The sequence below is a fragment of the Caretta caretta genome, chromosome 6 (genome assembly GCF_965140235.1).
Source record: "Caretta caretta isolate rCarCar2 chromosome 6, rCarCar1.hap1, whole genome shotgun sequence".
Lineage (NCBI taxonomy): Eukaryota > Metazoa > Chordata > Testudines > Cheloniidae > Caretta > Caretta caretta.
Window position 1 is genome coordinate 60,728,323 of NC_134211.1, and position 21,338 is coordinate 60,749,660.

The 21,338-nt window shown below is 45.1% G+C and overlaps 1 protein-coding gene across 26 annotated transcripts in view; it reads left to right on the forward strand.

Moving 5' to 3' along the window:
• Positions 1-13,851: 13,851 nt before the first annotated feature.
• GPHN (gephyrin) overlaps positions 13,852-21,338 on the forward strand; it is a 587,889-nt gene continuing 580,402 nt past the window's right edge. For 20 of the 26 annotated variants that reach the window (XM_048851950.2, XM_048851956.2, XM_048851955.2 and 17 more), the window contains exon 1: positions 13,852-13,967. In XM_048851950.2, the coding sequence (XP_048707907.1) occupies positions 13,904-13,967 (64 nt within the window). In that variant the 5' untranslated portion in view covers positions 13,852-13,903. The remainder of the gene's footprint in view (positions 13,968-21,338) is intronic. The other 6 variants (XM_048851951.2, XM_048851975.2, XM_075129630.1 and 3 more) reach the window with 3 other exon arrangements.

Consider the following 21,338-nt stretch of genomic DNA (forward strand, 5'->3'; position numbering starts at 1 on the left):
CACCCTTCTCCTAACCAGGTACTACTTGTTAATCACCATCAGTGGAATACAATAGGGACCATCACTTGAAGAAGAAGAGGCGGTTACTTACCTGTAACTGGAGGTTCTTTGAGTGGTCCCTGTATTCCAATTCTGCCCTCCTTCCCCTCTGCAGCAGATCTTTGATTTGTGGTGGAGAAGGAAATGAGGGTGGGTCAGTCCGCCTTGCCCTTTATCACCTTGGATGAAACCATGAGGCAGAGCAAGGGCAGATGTGCAGACCAATGGGTACTACTACTTTCAAAATCTCTGGCTTCAGACACATGGCTCAGTGGAATACTGATAGGGACCACACATCTCAAAGAACCTCCAGTTACAGGTAAGTAACCTCCTTTTTCACCTAAAATTACTTATTTTAGAGTAAGAGTTTAAAACAACCATCAAGAAATCGATGACAGAACACAATGTCTGTATATTCCTCCTAGTCAGAGATCAGGGCCTACAGAGCCAGTCTCTGGGCAACCTAATGAGCAAAGTAGACTGCCTGATTGGCTACACCACCCGATTAGTGGGAAGAGTCAGCAGACCAACTGCTCAAACCATTTGTCCATGGCAGCAATAGCTTCTATGCCTGCTTATTCCCAGCCCTGCCCCCGCCCCATGAAAGGTAACCCAGCTCTGACCCTCTGCTCCAGTTCCTGACATCTGACTCCAGCTCTTACCCTGGGCTCCTATTCCTGGCTACCAACCCCTGCTCTAACAACTAGGTATGACCACCCATGTCACAATCTGATACTTTTTAATAGTCTGCATTGACCCCTGCCATTCAAAATGGCTGCCTGTAGCTGCAGAGTCCTAAAAGATTAAAAATATTCAGTATTCAGAAAACCCGAAGGCCTCCTTTTTATAGCAATGGTGCATACACCTCAGTAATAATGGTAGAAGTAGATCCCTTATTCCTGCTGTATGCCAATCTTTAGGAGAAGACATGCTCACACTCTCAGAATCCATAGATAACCTTTTCTTATTTCTCCTACCTTTCCAGGTGCCACCGCATATTCCTGCTCCCTTTCGTATCTAAGATCCTTTGGCATGTAGTCCATTCCCATCAACTAAAGTTTCTCACCTCGAACGCTCCTTGACCATTTACAGTCTGGCTTTTATCACATCTTTTCTATTGAGACTGGCTTCACTGTCATCACAAGTGACCTCTCCCTAGATCAGTTGGGAAGGCTCCTTTCCAGTCTTGTTCCCTTCATCCTTTCCATTGCTTTTGACACTGTTGACTACACTGTCCTTCCAAATGTTCTCCCCGCTCTGGACATTTTTGAGTCCATGTTGACAGGGTCTCTTTCCCACTCTCAAACTACTCCTTCATGGTCTCCCTTGGTGCCTCCATCTTCTCCTCACTCCTTGCTGGTATGCCTCAGTGCTTTGCCCTTGCCTTTTCTGCTTCTCAGTCTGTGCCCCCTTCCTGTACCTCAGAGAACCCTATGATCTCTGGCATATTCTGACTGATGCAAGAAATGGTCCTTAGCAATTCTGGGCAGACCACTGTCAGAGCAAGCAAAGACACTGTCAAAGTATTTTCAGGCAACAACTCCCAACCCTTTTCATTTCCTGCCCCTTCACAAGAACTTCATTTATTTTCTGGTTGTTAACAATTGATCTCATATAAGTAACCCTTTCATCTTTTGGTGAAAGATACCAGATTGAAAGATGACTGAACTAACTGCCATGGACACTGAAGCATTCTGCTCATTCCCAGAACAGGAACAGTAGCAGTTTAAGCTTCCCACACACACCCAATGTATTTCAGTCCTGCCGTGGAAGACAAGGTTTCAAGTTAACCTTGCAAAACAAGGAATTGTGGCTCAAGGGATTAGTGATAAGCTATGTGCAGCCTTATACGTGCATTAGCTGAACTGTGGAAGGGCATGTATGCTAGGAAAAGCAGAGGGTGTTGCAGGCCTGGCTTGAGGTGCATCACCAGTGCTGCTAGTTCTCAACCCACATGAGCACAAATTCACACAACTTTTTTAAATGCCAACAAAATAAAATTAGTTTTACCCTTTTATGCCCACCTCAACATAGGGGGCATATTGAAGACAGGGAAAGAACCAACCAGGAGTGGGACTAAAGCACATAGCACTCTTCCCAACCCTTAGTTGCTGTCATGGTATCTGGGAGAACCTGCTACCCAGCACAATTTCGGGCAGAGGTGAGCAAACTACGGCCCGCGGGCCACATCCAGCCCACAGGACCATCCTACCCGGTCCTTGAGCTCCTGGCTGGGGAGGCTAGCCCCTGGCCCCTCCCCTGAAGCCTCAGCGTGCTGTGCCACCAGCGCTCTGGCCTGCTGCTCCTGCCAGGCAGCGTGGCAGCATGGCTGGCTCCGCCGGGCAGCAGGGCTACGAGCTCCTGCTGCTCTCAGTGGCATAGTAAGGGGGAGGGGAGTGGGGGGGTTGGATAGGGGGCAGGGGGTTCCAGGGGGCAGTCAGGGGATGGGGAGCAGGGGGGGTTGGATAGGGGGCAGGGGGTTCCAGGGGGCAGTCAGGGGATGGGGAGCAGGGGGGGTTGGATAAGGGGCACGGAGTCCCAGGGGCAGTCAGGGGACAGGGGGACAGGGGGACAGCAGAGCAGCACACAGCAGGAGTTTGCCTGGGAGTTCGCCTGGAGTGAGCCCAGTGAGGCTTACATCTTGCCAACTTCTCTGAGGAAGCTCATAGTAAGAAGGTGATATGGAAGGGGGGGGTTCAGCTGTTGTGACCTGCACTGGATGTGCCATGTTTGTCTTTCTTCCACAGGACAGAAGCGACTTTGTGTGTACAAAGTGCAAGCTGGTCTCCATATTGGAAGAGAAGATTGAAGGTCTGGAGCAACAGATAACGACCCTGCGTTGCATACGAGAAACGGAGGATTTTCTGGACAAAAGTCAGGATATGCTTCTACAGGCACAAAGCTCTAAAGATTTAGAGCAGGTTGCACAGCGGAGCCAAGAGGCCAGTGAAGAAGCTTGGCAACATGTGACCTCCAGAAGAAGAAGGGGGAATGTCCAAGTTCCAGCAACGCAGACACAGGTAACTAACCACTTTCATGTTCTCTCCACAGGTACCATTGCGGAGAGTGGACTGGATGATATGTCCGGGGGGAGAAAGCAGAAGGAGACTGCGATGGTTGGACGGCATGAGATGCACTGTCCTGAGATGGGGGGTTCCACGACCACCACTCCCAAGAGAAGGAGGCGGGTGGTGGTGGTCGGGGACTCTCTACTCCGGGGGACTGAGTCATCTATCTGCCACCCTGACCGGGAAAACCGAGAAGTCTGCTGCTTGCCGGGGGCTAAGATTCGCGATGTGACGGAGAGACTGCCGAGACTCATGAAGCCCTCGGATCGCTACCCCTTCCTGCTTCTCCACGTGGGCACCAATGATACTGCCAAGAATGACCTTGAGCGGATCACTGCGGATTACGTGGCTCTGGGAAGAAGGATAAAGGAGTTTGAGGTGCAAGTGGTGTTCTCGTCCATCCTCCCCGTGGAAGGAAAAGGCCTGGGTAGGGACTGTCGAATCGTGGAAGTCAACAAATGGCTACGCAGGTGGTGTCGGAGAGAAGGTTTTGGATTCTTTGACCATGGGATGGTGTTCCATGAAGGAGGAGTGCTAGGCAGAGACGGGCTCCACCTTACGAAGAGAGGGAAGAGCATCTTTGCGAGCAGGCTGGCTAACCTAGTGAGGAGGGCTTTAAACTAGGTTCACTGGGGGAAAGAGACCAAAGCCCTGAGGTAAGTGGGAAAGCAGGATACCGGGAGGAAGCACAGGCAGGAATGTCTGTGAGGGGAGGGCTCCTGCCTCATACTGAGAATGAGGGGCGATCAGCAGGTTATCTCAAGTGCTTATATACGAATGCACAAAGCCTTGGAAACAAGCAGGGAGAACTGGAGGTCCTGGTGATGTCAAGGAATTATGACGTGATTGGAATAACGGAGACTTGGTGGGATAACTCACATGACTGGAGTACTTTCATGGATGGTTATAAACTGTTCAGGAAGGACAGGCAGGGCAGAAAAGGTGGGGGAGTAGCACTGTATGTAAGGGAGCACTATGACTGCTCAGAGCTCTGGTACGAAACTGCAGAAAAACCTGAGTGTCTCTGGATTAAGTTTAGAAGTGTGAGCAACAAGAGTGATGTAGTGGTGGGAGTCTGCTATAGACCACCGGACCAGGGGGATGAGGTGGATGAGGTTTTCTTCCGGCAGCTCGCGGAAGCTACTAGATCGCACACCCTGGTTCTCATGGGTGACTTTAATTTTCCTGATATCTGCTGGGAGAGCAATACAGCGGTGCATAGACAATCCAGGAAGTTTTTGGAAAGTGTAGGGGACAATTTCCTGGTGCAAGTGCTAGAGGAGCCAACTAGGGGGGGAGCTTTTCTTGACCTCCTGCTCACAAACCGGGAAGAATTAGTAGGGGAAGCAAAAGTGGATGGGAATCTGGGAGGCAGTGACCATGAGTTGGTTGAGTTCAGGATCCTGACACAGGGAAGAAAGGTAAGCAGCAGGATACGGACCCTGGACTTCAGGAAAGCAGACTTCGACTCCCTCAGGGAATGGATGGGTAGGATCCCCTGGGGGACTAACATGAAGGGGAAAGGAGTCCAGGAGAGCTGGCTGTATTTCAAGGAATCCCTGTTGAGGTTACAGGGACAAACCATCCCGATGTGTCGAAAGAATAGTAAATATGGCAGGCGACCAGCTTGGCTTAACGGTGAAATCCTAGCAGATCTTAAACATAAAAAAGAAGCTTACAAGAAGTGGAAGGTTGGACATATGACCAGGGAAGAGTATAAAAATATTGCTCAGGCATGTAGGAATGAAATTAGGAGGGCCAAATCGCACCTGGAGCTGCAGCTAGCTAGAGATGTTAAGAGTAACAAGAAGGGTTTCTTCAGGTATGTTGGCAACAAGAAGAAAGCCAAGGAAAGTGTGGGCCCCTTAATGAATGAGGGAGGCAACCTAGTGACAGAGGATGTGGAAAAAGCTAATGTATTCAATGCTTTTTTTGCCTCTGTCTTCACTAACAAGGTCAGCTCCCAGACTGCTGTGCTGGGCATCACAACATGGGGAATAAATGGCCAGCCCTCTGTGGAGAAAGAGGTGGTTAGGGACTATTTAGAAAAGCTGGACGTGCACAAGTCCGTGGGGCCGGACGAGTTGCATCCGAGAGTGCTAAAGGAACTGGCGGCTGTGATTGCAGAGCCATTGGCCATTATCTTTGAAAACTCGTGGCGAACGGGGGAAGTCCCGGATGACTGGAAAAAGGCTAATGTAGTGCCAATCTTTAAAAAAGGGAAGAAGGAGGATCCTGGGAACTACAGGCCAGTCAGCCTCACTTCAGTCCCCGGAAAAATCATGGAGCAGGTCCTCAAAGAATCAATCCTGAAGCACTTACATGAGAGGAAAGTGATCAGGAACAGTCAGCATGGATTCACCAAGGGAAGGTCATGCCTGACTAATCTAATCGCCTTCTATGATGAGATTACTGGTTCTGTGGATGAAGGGAAAGCAGTGGATGTATTGTATCTTGACTTTAGCAAAGCTTTTGACACGGTCTCCCACAGTATTCTTGTCAGCAAGTTAAAGAAGTATGGGCTGGATGAATGCACTATAAGGTGGGTAGAAAGTTGGCTAGATTGTCAGGCTCAATGGGTAGTGATCAATGGCTCCATGTCTAGTTGGCAGCCGGTGTCAAGTGGAGTGCCCCAGGGGTCGGTCGTGGGGCCGGTTTTGTTCAATATCTTCATAAATGATCTGGAGGATGGTGTGGATTGCACTCTAAGCAAATTTGCGGATGATACTAAACTTGGAGGAGTGGTAGATACGCTGGAGGGCAGGGATAGGATACAGAGGGACCTAGACAAATTGGAGGATTGGGCCAAAAGAAATCTGATGAGGTTCAATAAGGATAAGTGCAGGGTCCTGCACCTAGGACTGAAGAACCCAATGCACAGCTACAGACTAGGGACCGAATGGCTAGGCAGCAGTTCTGCGGAAAAGGACCTAAGGGTGACAGTGGACGAGAAGCTGGATATGAGTCAGCAGTGTGCCCTTGTTGCCAAGAAGGCCAATGGCATTTTGGGATGTATAAGTAGGGGCATAGCGAGCAGATCAAGGGACGTGATCGTCCCCCTCTATTTGACATTGGTGAGGCCTCATCTGGAGTACTGTGTCCAGTTTTGGGCCCCACACTACAAGAAGGATGTGGATAAGTTGGAAAGAGTCCAGCGAAGGGCAACAAAAATGATTAGGGGTCTGGAACACATGACTTACGAGGAGAGGCTGAGGAACTGGGATTGTTTAGTCTGCAGAAGAGGAGAATGAGGGGGGATTTGATAGCTGCTTTCAACTACCTGAGAGGTGGTTCCAGAGAGGATGGTTCTAGACTATTCTCAGTGGTGAAAGAGGACAGGACAAAGAGTAATGGTCTCAAGTTGCAGTGGGGGAGGTTTAGGTTGGATATTAGGAAAAACTTTTTCACTAGGAGGGTGGTGAAACACTGGAATGCGTTGCCTAGGAAGGTGGTGGAATCTCCTTCCTTAGAAGTTTTTAAGGTCAGGCTTGACAAAGCCCTGGCTGGGATGATTTAATTGGGGATTGGTCCTGCTTTTGAGCAGGGGGTTGGACTAGATGACCTCCTGAGGTCCCTTCCAACCCTGATATTCTATGAGTCTATGATAATGCTGAAAACCAGCACTTGAGAGTTTAAAATGGTGCATCCAATAACCTTATTCAGAATAAAACCAAAAAGGGAATGTGACTTCAGAAGAAAGACTACAATATCTGGAAAATCAAATTACACACAAAAGTATAGAAGCTCTTGGAGATAGTTTTGGTATGCTATGCAGTGCTATACTGTGCTTAAATTGATTGGAAAATAAGTGGTTATGCCACACCACCATTTTTCACTGCTACTGATGGGGGCAAATAGGTAAAAATTGTATTTAGAAATAGCTGGAATATGTTGTAACTTTTTTTTTCTTTTTTTATAGAGGGGTACAAGGGAGGATGGGTATACTATGGGTTTGTGGAGCACATCATCACATTTTCCCCCCCAGTTCAAGCTCTGATCCTATAGACCTTTCTTTCTCCTTGTAACTGTGTATAAGCTACCCCAAATATTATTAGCTATGATAATTTCCTGTTACAGTGGTCTTATGGTGAGAATAGGGCATTAGCCATCAAGATTTTGATGGTGTATACCCAGTTCTGACATACCCTCATTCTGTGATCTTGCACAGTCACTTGATTCCTCTATGCCTCAGTTTCCTCATCAGTAAAATGGGAGTAATAATGCTTAACTTACACTAGAGTTGGTTGGTGAATCTGAACATTTCAAAAATTCAAAAAAAAGGGAGAGGGGAAATGCATAATTTCCCCCATTTTTCACTAGGCATGCATACCACACAACGATGTGTGGGGATTAATTAATTAATGTTTGTATAACTCTTTGAGATCTGTCATAAATGAGGAAAAATAACCATCCAGATGCTATGTAATTTATTTTTACAATCTTGCAGGGTATGTCTACACTGCAATGTAAACCCAGGTTTAGTAGAATTTGCGTTAGCAGGGCTTGAGTGTCTACACTCATTTGTAATCCCAGGTTAGGAATTGTTGAACCCTGGTTCTCAGTGTGGGGCTCCATTGTCTAAATTGCATTATACAGGACTGAGTCCAAACACCTAGACTAGTCCTAGACTTCCTAGTGCCCTCCATAAATGTGGCTGCTCTAGCAATTTGTTTATGGTGCAGTATGGGAAAACTTGCCTGTGCATGAAATTTACTCCTGGGGGGAATTCTGCACTACTGTGCATGTACATAATTAGTGAGCCCCACATATTTTCTTTTTTTTTGGGTAGAAAAAACTGCTGAAATGTTGATGTAGTTCTGTTTTTGCCCACCAGAGGGTGCTGTGGTGAAGAACAGCAGCAGCTCCCTGCAAGTGAGGGAAGAGACAGAGGCCTGCCTTCTTTGCAGCAGGCCAGGTCAGGAGATGGGCTATGGGGAGACAGACAGCATGGGATGCTGGGTGGGGGGGTCAGACAGGGGCTTATAATGGCTAGTGGGGGAGGACAGACTGGGCAGAGGCCGAATGGGAGTGGAGGCACAGGGCCATGGGGGCAGGGAGATGCAGGGCCACATGGGGACAGAGGGAGGGAATACGGGGGAGGGGGTACAGGGACACATACGGACAGGGGAGTGGCTAGGTGGGGGCACAGAGACATATGGGGATGGGGGAAGGGGTACAGAGCCACAGAGGAAGGGCTGCAGGAACTTATAGAAATAGTGGCTGGGTCGGGGATAGAGACACATGGGGGCAGTGGAGTGGGTAGAGAGACACATAGGGACGGGGGAATAGCTGGGGAATTGATGGGGGAGAGGGTACAGAGCCACATAGGGATGCAGGGGGTGGTGGTGCAGGGACACATAGGGACAGGGGAGTGGCTGGGTGAGGCACAGAGACACAAGGGGATGGGGGGGTACAGAGCCACACAGGGACAGGGGGATGGGGTGCAGGGCCACATCGGGATGGGGGGGAGTGGGCATCTGAGTGAGCATGGAGGGACAAATGGACAGGGGGGTGCAGGAACACATGGGGACAGTGGCAGATGTGCCTGACTGAATGTGAGAGGCTAGGGGTCAGCCAAGGTCTGCATGGGGGAAGCTCGCTAACAATCCCTCCCAAACCAACAAAAAAACTGTTCCATACTTTTCCCACCCATACCCAACAACCCTCCAAGTTCACACCCAGGCTCCTTCCCAGCAATTTACTTCCCTCTCCTCAGCTCCTCTGTTACCCCTGACTTCCCCAAGCCTTTGCTCTGCTTCTGAGGAGTGTGGGAAATACAGTTTTGAATTGTAGTTTAAATGAATTATAACTCAGAGTTCTGTATTAATATGCCTGTTTGTAAAAAAACATTTCCTGAATCTTTTTTGTTGTCTGTATTGTTACAGACAGATTTGATGACAGGTATTTTGAAATAAATGATCAGAAATAATGGAAACTGGTATGATTATACTGTGTTATTTTGAGAAATAAAATAGTCAGAATTTTGCAGAATTTTAAAATATTGTGCACAGAATTTTAAATTTTTTGTTGAGGAACTTTTAATTTTTTGGCACAGAATTCCCCCAGGAGTAACCAAACTCGACTATCCAGAGGACAAAGAAAGTCAGGTCATTGGAATTGGGATATTTCTGGTGGACTTCTAAAGGATGAGTTCAGTAGGGCTGTGTCTATACTGCAAAACAATAGGGCTTGAAACCTGGGTCCGGGCTTGATTCAGGCTAAGACCCTCCACCCCCCCCAGAGGGATACTGGTACCCTGAGTAAGCACAGAGTTAGACTTGAATCTGAGTTTGAACCCTGAGCTTACATTGCAATGTAGACATACCCATAGCAATCAGATGTGGAGCACACTGGGTTCTTTGTTCCAGTTCTGTTTGAATTGTGACTCAGGTGAGCTTTATGACTCAATCAGATGGATCACGCACTATTATAAGTTGACATGTTATGTAGATCAAAAAAGTGCCACCCTTATTGACTAAAAAGTACTTGAGGAATTGCTAAATGTGGTTATTATCAGGTTAAAAAATCAGAGGCTTTCTTTTGCTTTCAGTCTTCTTCAAAATTTCTTTTTTCTCTTTAAATTACAGGCAAAAACTCAGAAGTATCCCTTATGTTTCTTCACTGATCTATATATATGATGATATGGTTGTGCACTGGTGTAGTAATGAAACCAAATAAAAAGAAGCACCATGACATATGCTGGCTTAGATAAAGAATAATAATTAAAAATTCACTTCCTGAAGAAGCTGTTCCATTGTACACTATTTCTATGTACAAAAAAGCATATTCTTGTCATTCTTGTTCTCAGAAGGTGTACAAATTATGGCATTGGCACTCTTGGGTCTCTGTTTCACTAGCATGACTGATGAGTTTCCCTTAGTAATTAAGTATTTGACATCAAGGAGGAAGGCATTGTATGCCTATCTTTGCCTAGAATGCTGACACTCACTAGTGCAGTGACAGGAAGATCATGGATATAAGATCTAGCAGAAGTGGGTGGTATAGCACTAAATTTGCTTTGCTCTGTCTTCTTTGGCAGATCCTTGAAAATTATGATGAACAACAGTGTTACTTCCCATATCCCAGGTGAGTACTCAAAGCACCTGGCTAAAAGTTATAAGATGGGCACCACCACTTCTCTGGCCAGAATGGGGACCAATCCAGGAGGCACGCTCTGAGGCTGCTTACTGGATTGGGTCCTGCATCAGCTTAGGAGTCCAAACATATATCATCCTCTAGTTTGTGAATTGCTCTGGGGTTTAGGTGATATATAGGCATCTAGACACCTAGAGAGATGCAGCAGTGTGCATGCCCCCAGCGTCTAAATGGCATCTAGGGAACTTTTACAGTGGAAAGTTAACCTATCAGAAAGTTCATGGATTGGAGTGGTGCCACACACAGGGACTGAAGTGCCTAACTTTGGAGAAATACTGGTGGATCAGGGGACCAACTTTACATCCAGGGTTATGCAGGAGCTATGCTCTCTACTGAAGATCAAGTCACTGAGGACCGCCGTCTATCATCCACAAATGGATGGATTAGTTGAGAGAACAAAATGCTGAAGGTGATACTAAGAAGATGGGGCCTCTGGTCCCAAGCATTGGGACCAGCTACTTCCTCCCCTTTTGTTCACCATAAGGGTGGTACCACAAGACTTCACCAGGGTCTCTCCCTTCCAACTGTTATGAGGCACCAGTTTCAAGGAATATTAGACCTCCTGTGTGAGGACTGGGAAAGGCAAGACCTGAAGATATCCAACACAGCTCTATATGTTCTCCAACTAAGGGAGCACCTGAAGAAGCTAGGGGATTTTGCTCTTGAAAGCTTTTTTAGGGTTCAGCAGGCACAAGAACAACCATGCAGCCAAGGTGCACACCTACAGACCTTCCAACCCAGTGGTCAAATATTGTTACTCTTCTCCAGCATGAAATCCAGATTGCTAGCCAGCGGACAAGGGCATTTTGAAGTGATTGCCAGGTTGGCCGAGTAGACTCCAAAGTCCACCTGCCCCACTCCACCCCTTCCCTCAATGCCCCACCCCTGCCCTGCTTCTTCCTACCCCTGCTCTGCCCCCTCCCCTTCCCACGCCCACCCAGTTCTGCCCCTTCCCTCGAGCACCCTGCGGCCTTGCTCCTTCCCCCACCCCACAAGCGCCTCTTGATACTGCGAAACAGCTGATCCATGGCAAGCACTAGGTGCTGGGAAGAAGGGGAAGGTGCTGATCGGCAGGGCCCCCCCGGCGCGTGGGAGGCACTGTGGGAGAGGAGGAGGTAATGATGGGGGGCTGCCGGTGGGTGCTCTGCACCCACTATTTTTTCCCTATGGGTGCTCCAGCCCCAGAGCACCCACGGAGCCGGCGCCTATGCTGCTGAAGTCCCATCATTCTTGTCTGAAAACCCGATAGTTCAATGCGCTTCTGTTAGATTGCATTAAATTTTTAGAAGTCTATGTGTAATCCACACACCTCCTGGGTGTGGTGCTCTGTCCCATCTAGTGCACCAAGACCACTTAGAGCAGGGATTCTCAAACTGGAGGTCGGGACCCTAGAGGGATTCACGAGGATATTACATGGGGGGTCGTGAGCTTTCAGCCTCCACCCCAAACCCTGCTTTGCTTTCAGCATTTATAATGGTGTTAGATAAATAAAAAAGTGTTTTTAATTTATAAGGGGTGTTGTACTCAGAGACTTGATATGTGAAAGGAGTCACCAGTACAAAAGTTTGAGAACCACTGACTTAAAGAGAGATTAATGAGTCTGCTACAACTTAGCTAACTGCTACATGGCTTTTAGCTCATGCAGTAGAGGCTCATACATTTAGTTCTAGAGGTCCCAGGTTTGTTCCTGCCCGCTGGAGACCAGGGTCTGTTGGTGTTACATATGCAGCTTGACATGTACCCAGTTCCAGGGGACAAGATATTGAAACATTTAGGATCTTTTAGGTATGTATCAGTACTTTAGATCTTACAAAAGGGTCTTGGCTGGCCCCTTGTTGCCTGTGTCACAAGAAAAATCAGCCTTCTCAATACCTTTTGGGTTCTTCCACTTCAAGACAGTGCCTTCTCTTGTGTGGAGCAGTTGCAGTGTTTCAAGATTAATGTATAGAATATTCATACCCAAGGGGGCAAAAATAATTTTCCTAAGGAGGGGGCCTAGGTTACCTGTCAGGTAGCAGAGATTGGTGGGATCCCACCTTATGAATGCATTGCATTCCGAGAGGCACATGCATATATGGGGTTTTCCTTTTCCTTCCTTTTTATTACCACCCATGTCCTCACTGAGCCACCATCTCTCCTTCTGGAGTGGCATTGGAAGCAGAAGAGGTGGAGGAGGAGGCATGAGAAAATGGCAGCCTAGCATTCTGGGAAATGTTCACATAAAACTGGCTTACATATAGAAAAAGAATTGGAGGTAACAAAACAGAAAGGTTTAATGTACACTCTGGATTCAGGTTTGTCAGGAAGGTAGGTAAAACACATTTTATTAACGGCATGAGTACACAGCTCAGTCTATGGGGGGCAAGCTTCTGGAAACCCTGGATAGATTCAGAGCTTTAATACAGGCATAAGGATAGTTATGACCATATTAATATCACATCATTATTAATTTACATGATTGTAGCTTGACCTTCTTCTGGCCATGGAACTGAAACTGGTGATCTCAGCATTCAGATTTAGATAAGAATCTGGAAAAAGATCTAAAGGATTTGGCTTTCTAGTCAAGTCACTAGTCAAAGTATATGGTGTGCCACATTTCAGCTGCATATGGATGTTAGTGTCTTTCCTTATGCAATCAGACTGAATTTTATAAAAATACAGTTTAGTTTTATTTATAAAGTTAATTGTGTGCTGTTCTGCGTGTGTGCTAGGGGAGACAGTGAGACAATTTTGGCTGTGGATTATACATAGCTGTGTCTTATTTTTGTCAGCCCTGGTTGGTGAGGTATTGCTTTCGAAGACCTGGTCTACATTTAAAAATTAGATCAACCTAGTTACATTGCTTGGGACTGTAAAAAAATTAAAGCCAAGTGCTGGAGTTACTTTGATCTAGCCCTTGATGCAGATGCAGCTAGGTCAAAGGAAGCAAACAGACACGGGAGTCTCTCTTTTTTTACCGTTTGGAAATACCCATATCGGTTGACATACAAATAAAATCTCAGTGAATTAACCTGAACTGAATTTGAATAGGTGCAATGCAGGTGAGGGCAGTTCAGCTCGGTGCAGCTTGTGTGTGGCAGTGGAATGCCGATGAGCGTGGTGCATTATGGTTAGCATTGCACGGGCAGCTGCAGCGCAGGTGTATGTAGTGGAATGCCGGTGAGTGCAATACAGGCGAGTGCTGTAAATATATTATTTGCACAGGTCAGCTGATGTACATTGATGATCTGCAAACATGTAAACAGCGGTGCTTTCTGGCTGCTCTGAGTGACGGCACAGGCACACGCATGAAATCTCTCTAGCTAGGCAGCGAGCAAGGCACAATCAGGCCAGTCCGCTCACAACACCTCGCTGCAAATCTATGCCTCGGCGGTAGATTGATGCTGCTTGAGTCCGGTACTGCGGGTTGCTTGTCTCGAGCTCATTCGTCCGCGTTGTTGGCTCCGCCCCACGCTAGCTTCGCCTTCCCTTTCACGCTGGCTCCCTCCTCCTCACGGGTCCTCCCTCAGACGAGCTCCGCCCCTCCGCCGCGCGGGCTCTGCCTCGCGCTCCTTCCCTCCCCCCCCACCTCGCGCTCGCGCCGCTCTCGCGCTCCCTTCCCCCCCCCCCCCCCCGTCAGTGCGGTGGCTGCGCTGGGAAACATGGCGTCGGAGGGGATGATTTTAACCAACCACGACCATCAAATCCGCGTCGGGGTCCTCACAGGTAACGGGCCGCGGCCGGGCACGGGGCGGGGAAGAGCCGGTAGAGGGTCGGTGCTCCCTGTCAGGCTGCCCCGCGGGGCGTCCCAACGGCTGTCGCCTCCCGTGACGGCGCCGCCGCGCGGGGCGCCATAGCCGCTCGCCAGTGTTTCTGGGCCCAGGCCTGGGTTTGGGGGCTCCGGCCAGAGGGGCGGCCCCGGCTGCCGGGGCTGTACGCGTAAGGCCGGGGGGAATGGTTTGGGCGCCGCTGCCACATGCGGGCGGGCTGCTCCGCGCTGCACTGGGGATTGGCCCGTAAATAACCTGAGCTGTGGGGTGGGGGAGGGGAGATGGCCGGGCCCCGGGATTATTACAGGTGCAGCGGTGCCTGGGATAAGTGTCTCTTCGGCCAAGCCGAGCTCAGGGGAGGTGGACCTGTAGTTCTCACCCGGGCGGGAGGCGAGCCCCCGGGAAATGCCTCTGAGCGTGGCGCGCACGCCGCAGCAGGCACCTTTGCAGTGACTCTCTCCCTTCCCTCCTGTGTCCTTTACTTCCAGGAAGGTGGAGCGCGCCTGTGTGTGGGCATGTATGGCGCTGCTACTTATAGCGCACGGTTGATCCTTTAATAATCTCATGGTACATTACATGCTATTGCTGTAAAGAATGACTTCTAGATCCATAGTGTGTGTTGCAGCTTCGTGGTTTATTTGGCTTTTGAGGTTGTATGGCCTGATGTAGTGTGGAGATTCAGGCTCCTGATTGAGAGCCACACGCCTAAAGCCCATGAGGGTATGCCTTTTTACGGAGAATAAATCTGAATTTGTGGGTGCAAAGATACTAGAGATATTTATATCATGTCCAGTTCAGATAGCTTTTAGCAGAAGTTCGAGAAGGGATAGATGTTAATGAAAAGCTGTTTTATGAACACACTGACGAGTCTATAGGTGTTCGGGATGGGAAGGGATAAATTAGCAGAAGGGGGAGCGAAGAGCTAATCACAGAGTTATTTATTGAGCTTGGTGATGTTAAATAAGAACAACCCTGCCTCTTCTCTTTTTAAAAATGGATTGTATTTGTCTGTGTTCTTGTCGGTCCCAGATATTGGATGAGAGTGTGTTCTGCCTATGAATGTCCTACTGGACGCTCCCTTGGGTAGGGAAGCGAGTCTGAATGTGACATGTAGAGGGAAACCCCCGAGTCTGATGGTACGCTGTTCTTTCCTCCTGGTGCTGAAATTGTCAGCCCACTGACTTTCACCAACAGTACCCACCAATAGAATTAAAGGATTAGAACAGGGACAGGAATTTCAAGCATTACTGCAAGATTATTGTGGCAGAATATAAACCTCTAGAAAACTCCACTGTAATAGTAATCGAAAAGTAAATCTGTAGTATTGGTTTCACAATTTAAACAATCAGCTCGTTCATAATGACATAAGTGGTTTGACAAAGTGTGAAAGTCAAATTGCAGGAGTTCATACCTTTCTGTTTGTGCCCTAGGGTACATAAACACAATTTAATTTTATAAAACTTAAAGTATGGGGGAAGGAGTATGGCAATTATAGAATATTAATTCCATGTTTTGTACATTTTTATGTAGCTTGGATTTTTCTCCATGTTGATTGGTGATTTCTGGTAGCTTGCATATTTCTTTTAGAAACTAAAAGTCTAAAAGTTTTAGTACTTGTGCATTTTAAGGAAATGCAATATAAACCATAAGTGATGCAACAATTTCTTAAACAATTGTTTAAGTGGCTTGAAATAACCATATGATATCACAAAGATCTGTTCTCTGTTACATATCTGTGATTATAATTCCTGTCTGACTATTAAATTCTTGTACTTGTTACCATAAATTGTGGTTGCATTGAGAAGGGTACAGGGCCTGTCTTTAAAAAGCAAACACACCTGTCCTTGTTCCTTAAATCCATGATTTTGAATTAAAATATTCAAGGTTGCACTAAAGTGTTCTTTCCAGTGATAAGAGATGGTTTATGTACTGAATAATTTTTAATAACCCTTTGTAGTTTAGCCAGTGGACTTTTTACAGACTTCCAGTCAGAATTTATACAAATATATTATTTGAAAATAATATCATTGGCTGAGCTTCATTCTCTTCTCTGTGGTGTTTCTGTTTATCCGTTGACAGCTACTATTTGCACTTTGAGGGTTTTTGTCCTCTGGATGTTTTAGTTATCTTCTCTCCAGCTGTGAATTCAGCAAATATAGTATGCGGTCTATTGAAATTTCTCATAAAAATGAACTAATAATTGTATGTTGGCTAATTTCTGAAAGAATAAGAGTAGGAAGAGAAACATTAAACATAAGCAGTATTTTTCTGGTTTAGTCTTTCAGATTCATTCAGGAATTAGAAATCAGATAATTAACTTAGCATGGGCTTTTTAGCTTTCTAATTAAGATTATATCTATATATTTGTTTCATTATCAGTGAAGTAGTAAAAGTACATATGTGTATGTTTTATCAGTAGAGTCGTAAACACTTCTATTCCTGTCACACTTTGAACTGTACATTTAGAAATGTTATATTGCATATAGAATACATCATTATCGCTCCTTTAAAATGGTATTCAAATAGAATTTAAATGTACTGTAAAAAGTAACTGGTTTATATTGATTTGTCAGGAAAAAAGGTTACATCTACTTCAGTGGTTTTTTTATGTAGTAGTTGCTAATAGATGTATTTTACATGTGTTTTGCTTATTGTAGATATTGAAGGTTGTTCAATAATAATGTCAAGTGAATATTTTCTACCTTGTAACTTGAATCAGTTCAAATAGGCTTTTAGAATACTTTCTGAAAGTGATCATGGTTTGTATATCTTCAAGAGTGTGTATTGCTACTTTTAACAGTTTGCTATTTAAAAATAAATGTTACTTTTCACCTCTCTGTTCTTACTGCAAAAATTTATTACGATAGAAATTTAGAATGTAAAAAGATTCTGCTGTCTGTATATGTGAAAGCATATTTGACATTGACATTCAAAAATATACAGAAAATGATGTCTTGATATCTTAGTCTTATATGCTGCATTTATTGCAATAAATACCATAGTTGTCAAACTTTTTATTGGCTAGGGGTCAATAAGAAGTGGGTGTATACAGAAGCCACTGTCTCAAAATCCAGGAAGAGTCTCTTTGAAATGTAGAAGCATATTGTGCATTGTACAGCATTCGAAAGCTGACTTTCACATTTTCATTCACATTTACTGCTGTGTCTTTATTCAAAAAGCTACAGCCTTGACCCTACTCACAGAAATATGGACAAGTCTAAACACTGTTGATAAAATACAGAACTAATAAACTAGGGCAGTATTTCCTATATGGACAGAAAACCTCTTTAGCTAATGGATAGATAATTGCTTTCTAGTTTTTGTATAGTGTGCATTCCAAGACATTTCTTAGTGTTAAAAGTATGCAACCTCAGAAATATCAAATAATGTGCCATTGTTAATGCAGTGTTGAAGTTAAAGAAAGTGATCACACAGATTAATTTCAGAATTTCAGTTTCCTACTTGATCTGTGTATTTATGGTACACATTGAACAATAAGTCTTTATATTTGCTTTGTTCTCATGGGGATAATACAGCAATTAAAAGGTCCTCATAGAATCATAGAAATATAGAACTGGAAGGACCTCGAGAGGTCATCTAGTCCAGTCCCCTGCACTCAAGGCAGGACTAAGTATTGTCTAGACCATCCCTGACAGGTGTTTGTCCAACCTGGTCTTAAAAATCCCTGATGATGGAGATTTTACAACCTCCCTAGGCAATTTATTCCAGTGCTCAACCACTCTGACTGGAATTTTTTCCTAATGTCCAACCTAAACCACCACTGCTGCAATTAAAACCCATTGCTTCCTGTCCTATCCTCAGAGGTTAAGAAGAACAATTTTTCTCCATCCTCCTTGTAACAACCTTTTATGTACTTGAGAACTGTTATCATGTCCCCTCTCAGTCTTCTCTTCTCCAGACTAAACAAACCCAATTTTTTTAATCTTCTCTCATATGCCATGTTTTCTAGACCTTTAATAATTTTTGTTGCTCTTCTCTGGACTTTCTCCAATTTGTGCACATCTCTCCTGAGATGTGGCGCCCAGAACTGGACACAGTACTCCAGTCGAGGTCTAATCAGTGCGGAGTAGAGCAGAAAATTACTTCTCGTGTCTTGTTTACAATACTCCTGCTAATACATTCCAGAATGATGTTACACTGTTGACTCATATTGAGCTTGTGATCCACTATGACCCCCCAGATCCCTTTCCGCAGTACTCCTTTCTAGGCAGTGATTTCCCGTTTTGTATGTGTGCAACTGATTGTTCCTTCCTAAATGGAGTACTTCGCATTTGTCCTTATTGAAGTTCATCCTGTTTACTTCAAACCATTTCTCCAGTTTGTTGAGATCATTTTGAATTTTAATCCTATCCTGCAGTGCACTTGCAACCCTTCCCAGCTTGGTATTGTCCACAAACTTTATAAGTGTACTCTCTATGCCATTATTTAAATCATTGATGAAGATATTGAACAGAACCAGACCCAGAACTGATCCCTGCTGGACCCTGCTCATTATGCCCTTCCAGTATGACTGTGAACCACTAATAATTAGTCTCTGGGAACAATTTTCCAACTGGTTATGCACCCACCTTATAATAGTTCCATCTAGGTTGTATTTCACTAACTTGTTTATGAGAAGGTCATGCGAGATTGTATCAAAAGCCTTACTAAAGTCAAGATATACCACAATCTACCATTTTCCTCCCCCATCCACAAGGCTTGTTACCCTGTCAAAGAAAGCTATCAGGTTGGTTTGACACGATTTGTTCTTAATAAATCCATGCTAACTGTTATTTATCACCTTATTATCTTCTAGGTGTTTGCAAATTGATTTCTTAATTATTTGCTCCATTATCTTTCCGAGTGCAGAAGTTAAGCTGACTGGTCTATAATTTCCCAGGTTGTCCTTAATTCCCTTTTTATAGATGGGCACTATATTGTCCCTTTTCCAGTCTTCTGGAATGATTCTGACTTTGTCCAAGCAGGAGAATCCCTTTCAGGGAGAAGGGACTAGTATAGTTCTGCTGAGCATGAGCTTTGGCTTCACTAACATTCAGCGTGCCAGGTGGCTTCCCTTGGAAAAATAATATGTGGGAGAGATGCTGTGAAATTGATCAGTTTTAGTCAAAGATTGCATTTATATATTTTTAATAGAACTACTTATCTGAAACTGTACTCCTTTTGCCACCCCACCCCCCAAAATATCAGAATAGACCAAAGTTTTCACCTTCAGCTTCCTGATCTACATACCTGATATAAGTAGTAGATCGGTTACCACTAGTGCCAGAATATCATTCTGGGCATCAATCTTAGGAAAATATTTGAATGCAAGGATCTTGATTGAAAAAGGAAAGAAAATAATACACTGTCATAAATATAAAGGGAAGGGTAAACACCTTTAAAATCCCTCCTGGCCAGAGGAAAAACTGTTTCACCTGTAAAGGGTTAAGAAGCTAGGATAACCTCGCTGGCACCTGACCAAAATGACCAATGAGAAGACAAGATACTTTCAAAGCTGGAGGGGGGAGAGAGAAAGGTTCTCTCGGTCTGTGTGTTGTTTTGCCAGGAACAGAAAAGGAATGGAGTCTTAGAACTTAGTAAGTAATCTAGCTAGATATGCGTTAGAATCTGTTTTGTTTAAATGGCTGATAAAATAAGCTGCGCGGAATGGAATGTATATTCCTGTTTTTGTGTCTTTTTGTAACTTAAGGTTTTGCCTAGAGGGATTCTCTATGTTTTGAATCTGATTACCCTGTAAGGTATTTACCATCTTGATTTTACAGAGGTGATTCTTTTACTTTTTCTTCTATTAAAATTCTTCTTTTAAGGACCTGATTGCTTTTTCATTGTTCTTAAGATCCAAGGGTTTGGGTCTGTGTTCACCTATGCAAATTTGTGAGGATTTTTATCAAGCCTTCCCCAGGAAAGGGGGTGTAGGGTTTGGGAGGATTCTGGGGGGAAAGACGTTTCCAAGTGGGCTCTTTCCCTGTTATATATTTGTTAGACGCTTGGCGGTGGCAGCAATAAAGTCCAAGGGCAAAAGGTAAAATAGTTTGTACCTTGGGGAAGTTTTAACCTAAGCTGATAAACATAAGCTTAGGGGGTTTTCATGCAGGTCCCCACATCTGTACCCTAGAGTTCAGAGTGGGGGAAGGAACCTTGACATACACACCGTGCCTAGAGAGAATGTGATCATGTTCTGAAGTCTCTAATCAGTATTAGCCCATTCTGTATTGTATTTGACGATGGTAGTCATACCTGTGCCCTAACAAAAAGTGGTACCATGGCTGGGGCTATTACTTTGCAGTAGGAGTCCTTAGCCGATGAGCAGAATCCCATCTCTTCACTTGGTGCGGGAGCCCTCAACCTTCAAGCAGGCTGCCTGAGCAAGAGTCAGCTTCACTGAAGTAAGTGCTATTAAATCAAGCTGCATTTCAACCTCTGTGCAGCAAATGGGTAACACAGACACTGGAGATGACTAATACCTTTGCCAACCAGAACATCTCCAAATTTTGCAGCTGTTTCTGACATAAATCTCATGCTACTGGTTTTGGCACTGAAGATTCAGCTGCCTCTGCACCCATCTTTTTTACTATAGTGGCCAAATCCTCATTACCACCCTGGAATACTATCCCTGGAAACCTAAAGATTGAGAAACAGTTGTTGTTCTGACTAACTCATTGAGTCCCTCCTTCTCTTAAAGACAGGTTCACCTTCATTTCAGCCGTTTATGGTATGGTAAACTTCTTTCACATTGATTTTTCTCTTAGAAATATTTCTGGCAAAATGATCACACCTCGACTCTGGGTTGTCTCTCCAGTCTTCTCTTCAATTTCAAGTTGCAGCCTTAAGTACTGTCAAAGGTAGAATTGGTGGCTGTTCATTATGGTCCCTCTTCTTAGCAAAAAGATGCATTTGAGCAGCCACTTAACTGAAACCTAGATTCAAATCAGTGGCTCCTCCCAGGAGCCTCAGATAAGTCTCAAGAGTGCTAATTGCCTAGATTCCCATGGATTTACGGGTCTTTAAAAGAATGCTCCTTGTAACCATCTTTTCAGCTAAAAGAGTAGAGTTTAGGCCCTTCTTCATTTTTGCGGAGGGGTCTTGCTAAATTCACGGAATGTACTGCTAAGTGCAGTTGTGAAGTGAGAAAGTTAACAAAAGCCTGAAGGTCTAGCCTCCTTCACTATGAATTTTGCAAGTTAAAAACTGAACATATTCAAAGGCTTGCAAAAGAAGTGCTCCCTCCTATGGAACTTGTGAAGAGTGTGGGTTTAAGTGATGCCATGGTATCTCTCAAGTAGTGAAATACTTTCACATAACTCCT